The 4,838-nt window shown below is 55.9% G+C and overlaps 1 protein-coding gene across 1 annotated transcript; it reads right to left on the reverse strand.

Moving 5' to 3' along the window:
- Nucleotides 1–637: 637 nt before the first annotated feature.
- On the reverse strand, nt 638–3,986 carry LOC123164796 (uncharacterized). The gene is made up of 3 exons (XM_044582365.1): nt 3,423–3,986; nt 2,722–3,256; nt 638–1,959 (listed from the first exon to the last, which is right to left on the reverse strand). The coding sequence occupies exons 1-3, from the start codon at nt 3,797–3,799 to the stop codon at nt 979–981; spliced, it is 1,893 nt and encodes a 630-aa protein (XP_044438300.1). The 5' UTR covers nt 3,800–3,986; the 3' UTR covers nt 638–978.
- Between the last annotated feature and the right edge of the window lie 852 nt (nt 3,987–4,838).

Here is a 4,838-nt window from a genome sequence, read left to right on the forward strand (position 1 = left end):
GAAATAGATGCAAGATACCAACTTTCGGTATGTAATTCACCTATACAACCAACATCTTCAACATGCACCAAAATATAGCACCTTACAGCACCAAATAACCTACAAACAGACACCTTCTCCAAACCCAAAACCCTATAGGCAGAAACCCCCAAATCATGGTCGAAAACCCTAGGCAAATCTCCAAAATACAGATGGGCATATCTGACTAACAAACACACCGTCCACAATGCCCATCTCTAAATTTCGACCCTGTAGCTTACAGCGCAAGAACCATGGCGGGGCGATGTGAGGGCTTACTGTAGTTGGGCGGCGGAGCGCCATCGGGGCGACGAACAGGCGACATCGCGACGAAACAGCTCCAGCGATGAGATGCGCCGCGCCTGCGCGGCGCCTCTCGCCCTTGTGCGGTGCCGCCGACGATCGCCCTTCCCTCCTCCCCTTTCACCTCCTCCCGTCTCGTTATGATCGAAGCCGAATGGACAAGGAGCTGGAGGAATTACAGAGCCAGCCAAGGGTTTCCTTGTAAAAAGCCCAGGAGAACCCCCGCAAACGCCAGCTATCGCCTCGGATTGGTCAACAAGCGGTCAAATGGAGCGGCGACCGATGAACAATGACCGTACAATCACGTGCAAGCGTATTGAGTGACCGTATTGGTCGTATTTTGAATTACAGTGACCAAAGTGTGCTTTCTTCTCAAGTTCAAGTACCGCCAGTGCATTTTCTCTATATAAATCTTCCAAATTCTAGTCCAAAACATACAGGACAACAGTTCGAAGGGGAACACTGTTTCCCCGAGTCCCACGAGCGGAGAGACGCGCGCAAGTCAGTTTCGTACATCCCCCGTCCAAAAGAAAAACTCCTAGAACCCATCCATCGCGCCATTTCCTACAACACTGGAATCAAAAGACCCAGGAGCTCCTACCCTACAACATGTACACACAGCTGAGACTCCGTCGCTTCCTGATGTCTCCCACTCGCTCACTTTTTCCCGCGCTTCCTCGTCGGCCGGTCGTCCTTCGCCCTCTTGGATGGTGGAGGCGTCGGAGGCGCAGCGGCCCGTTTCGGCGGCCGGCCAACGCTTCTCCTCCCTCCTGACGCTGTCTCGGCAGCCTTCTTGGAGCCGGAGGAGCTGCCCGGCTCTTTCCGGCCATCAGCCTTGGCAGCCTTCTTCTGTTCTGTCGCAGAGAGTTTCAGTGTCTCTAGCAACGACACTCTCTCCGTTGACGGCACTGAGTTCTGCTTCATCCGCTTCAGGAAGTCCACCGCATTCCGCTTCTTGATGACGCCACCTGCTGCTGCCGCCGCCTTGCCACCGCTGCCGCTGCCACCCATCTTGTCAGATTTCTTCGTCCTTTCGTCAGCTGCAGCACTCTCCGAAGCCTTCCCCGTTTTCTGATTTGGAGCTGCGTTCCTGACAGGAGCCCGACCCTTGTTGGTCCTCATACCCCTGGCTTTGTCCTTGGCGCTTCCCTTCTTCTTTCCCTCGTCGAACTCCTCATCTTCATCCGTGTCCTCCTTCTCCACTTTCTCCTTGTTAGCAGCAGCAGCCTTCGCAATGGAGCTCCGCTTCCGGCAAACAATGATCGGCGCGGCCTTCTCGAGGAGCGAACCGGCGACCTCGGCATCCGCCTTGGCCTTCTTGGCGCCGTCCGCCGAGGAGCCACCACCGACCAGGGCAGCAGCTTTCCCCGCCGTCCCTAGGCCGTCCCTCTGGAGAGTCGCGGAGATGCGCTTGGAGACGAGCGCGCGAGTCCTGGTCGCGGCGGCGTGCTCTGGCGAGCCACGCGGGAAGAAGACGAGAGCGTTGGCGCATAGCAGCAGCAGGTCCCGGTAGAACTCGGAGGCTGACGCGTAGCACGCACTGTCCGGCCCGCCAGCGGCCCCACCGGATTCCAGCCTGGATCTGATCATCTCCAGGTCCACGTGGCGCCTGATGGTGCCCTTGTACTTGCCGCTCTCCTGCACATAATAATTTCGGTGGGTCGGTGAGCAGAGAAAGAGAGAGAGGCACCAACGATTATTTTACGATAGGAAAGAAAAAGTTAGGAAGAAAATTAGTTTCAAATAGGAAACCCGACACAGCGCGCATGTGAGACCACGATTAGTTCCCCATTTTCCTTGTGGAGAAAATAGCAGCCAATTTGGAGGAGAAGGTTAGATTGGATTGTATTCTCTGGCGGGGGCAGGCGGCAACTAGTACCAAGTGGCCGACACGGATGGCCCACCAGCATCTCCAACGAAGACATCGGTATTTGGGACGGGGGCCCCACCACAAGGCCACGCGCACCGCCTGCCCGGCCTATCTCCAGCTCACCCCGTGTTGGACGGTCCAGATCGACCGCGTTCGTGCCAGTACGTAACGAACGAGACCGTGCGAACAGCCAGATTCCAAGTGCTCATCTCCCTCGACGAAGATGTGTAGAGGGGTTGTTCCAGTTTGGAAGCAACGCAAACGTGTATGGTCGCGGTTGTATTTTTTGTTGCCTAATAATCAAAATAATCGTTCCGTGATTACGTACTGCCGGCCAACGGATCTCGATGTGGCACAAAGATTGAATTATTTATTATTAATTTGCTTAATTAATGGAGATAATTATTTAGCTGAACAAGATGATGAATTGAGCATTTGTGCCTTTTTTTTACCGAGGGTAAGGAAGGTGGGAAATGGTAAATAAGAGATTTCTTCCGGGAAAAGAAAAGAAAACGAGAGAAATTCTTTACCTGGCTCTCGAGCCGCCGCTCGAACACGGCGCCGGACTTGCTGGTCCGGACCGACTGGAGGAAGGCGAGGAGCGGCTCGGCCACCGCGGCGGGGAGGGGCACGGGCGCCGACGTGGAAGCCACGTCGCCACCGCCTACCTTCCGCAGCCGGCGACGCCGTTTACGGGACGGGCTGGCCGAGCTCTGCACGTCGCTGCTCTCCTTCACCGCGTCGGCTTCCTTCGACCCGGCCGCCGACTCGCCGGAGGCCTCATCCTTCGCGGCCATCTCGCCGGCGGCCGGCTCATCCTTCACCTCCGCATCGCCGTCGGCGGCGGCACCGCCAGAGTCGTGCCCCGGCGGTGGCTTCAGATCTGAGGAGTTGGACTCCTTGCATGACCGGGCGGACGCCTCGCCGGAGAGGCCGTTCTCACCGCCGGCCTCCTCCGGCGACTCGTTCCCTGTCTCCCGTTCATCCTTCAACGCCGGCGTGGTCTCGCCGGAGAGGCTCCTCTCCCGTTCCTCCTTCAGCCGTTTCACCTTTGATTGCAATGACCTGGCCGTGCAAACGGAAATAAATAATGAGCATTTTTTTTCAAAGAAAAATAAACAGCGACCGACAGATCAGCATCGGACGGCCCACGAGAGGCCGCACTGGACGAACAGGATGAAACTAAAGGAGTTTGATGTTTCTTTTTTATTTTCTGGCTGTTATTTTTTACCCGATCGAGAGATCGTATCGCTCGACCTCGCGGCGGAGCTCGGCGACCCGCAACTTCCTGAGCTCATCCACCCACGCGTCGGACACGGCCGCGTTTGGGTCAGGTTCCCCGCCTCCGTCCACGTCGGCGCCGGCGGCGAAACGACGGTGAAGGAGGCGGAAACGGAGGCGGCAGCTGGTGGGCGTGAGGCGCGCGGCGGCGGAGGGGCTGCGCGACTGCACCTCCGACGCCACCGACTCCCAGCTCGAGGTGCCGTGGCGACTTACGGCGCACGCCAGCAGCAGCTCCTCGAGAGTCCCCCAGATCTCGCCGCCGACCGCCGCCGCCGGCGACGACGACTCCGGCGAGACATCGGGATCGTCCGATCTGGCCGCCATCCGCCTCCCCTCCGCCCAATCGCTGCCACGTCGACGCGGTGACCACGGCGAGGGCTCATAGCGCCGCCTCCATGGACGGTGAGGTGCGCTAGGGTTTGGTTGGTCTGTTTTGGCCTCGTCCCGCCCGCCTATTCCCTTCCCCTCTCTGCCTATCTATCTCTGTGTGGTTCGTCTAGGTTTTGGTTCTGGTTCGGCCCCCATCTTTTCGTCTTTTTCTCCCCCATTTTTCTGCCCACTTTCTTTATCTGGTTCGCTTTTTTAAATCTTCGGAAATGGAAGCATCGTGTACCAAGCCCGATTGGGCAATTCTGAGGTTTCGAGGGGGTCTCCTCTGGAAAGTGGGCCGAATTAATTGGAAAAATATTATGGCGCTCGGCCCACATGTCATTGTCCAGCGGAATTGTTTATCTGTCATGTTCTCCCAGGCATCCATGTTGGATGGTACGGTGCTTTAGCGTGACAGATAATGCGGCACACCGTGCGGTCTAATAAAGTGCGCGCTGACACGTCGGACCCATCATACCTTAAGCAAGGGCTCAGTTGATTAACCACTATTCTTAACTTTAACTCTTGCAGTCTTCATCTAAGGAGAAAGATTACGGTCTTACGGGCGCTTTTTTTTTGCGGGGAAGTCTTTTTTTTCGAGAGTACGCCAATGACGTACCATATTTTTATAGAAGGGAGAAAAAATTACAAGATTCGTGCGATCAATGCGAACATCGATCACCCGAGCACCCACACACACCTACAAGAAGATCAATCGTGATCTCTCACAAAATGATCTAATCCACCCACACCTACACCTGCACTGTGCCAGTCATGAATTTCGTCAAGGATGGCTCTAGCTAACTCATTGCAGTCCTTGACTTGTTCCGGTCGGTTGAACACCTTAGCGTTCCTCTGCTTCTATAACAATTAAGCTGCGGCAATGACGACTGAATCAAAGCCTCACTTGTGTTTCCCTTGAAAGCCAGCTCGTGCCCTTAGCCACCATTCGGCAAATGTGTCCGTTCTGTTAGGGGGGGATGTTGATTTGCAG

Source organism: Triticum aestivum, chromosome 7D, assembly GCF_018294505.1.
Source record: "Triticum aestivum cultivar Chinese Spring chromosome 7D, IWGSC CS RefSeq v2.1, whole genome shotgun sequence".
Lineage (NCBI taxonomy): Eukaryota > Viridiplantae > Streptophyta > Magnoliopsida > Poales > Poaceae > Triticum > Triticum aestivum.

Excerpts from the sequence above, each read along its gene's own strand:
- LOC123164796 (XM_044582365.1), bottom strand. The coding sequence starts at position 3,799 with ATGGCGGCCAGATCGGACGATCCCGATGTCTCGCCGGAGTCGTCGTCG. Across the intron at positions 3,257-3,422 it reads CGATACGATCTCTCGATCGG|GTCATTGCAATCAAAGGTGA; the intron begins GTAAAAAATAAC and ends TTGCACGGCCAG. Across the intron at positions 1,960-2,721 it reads AGCGGCGGCTCGAGAGCCAG|GAGAGCGGCAAGTACAAGGG; the intron begins GTAAAGAATTTC and ends TATTATGTGCAG.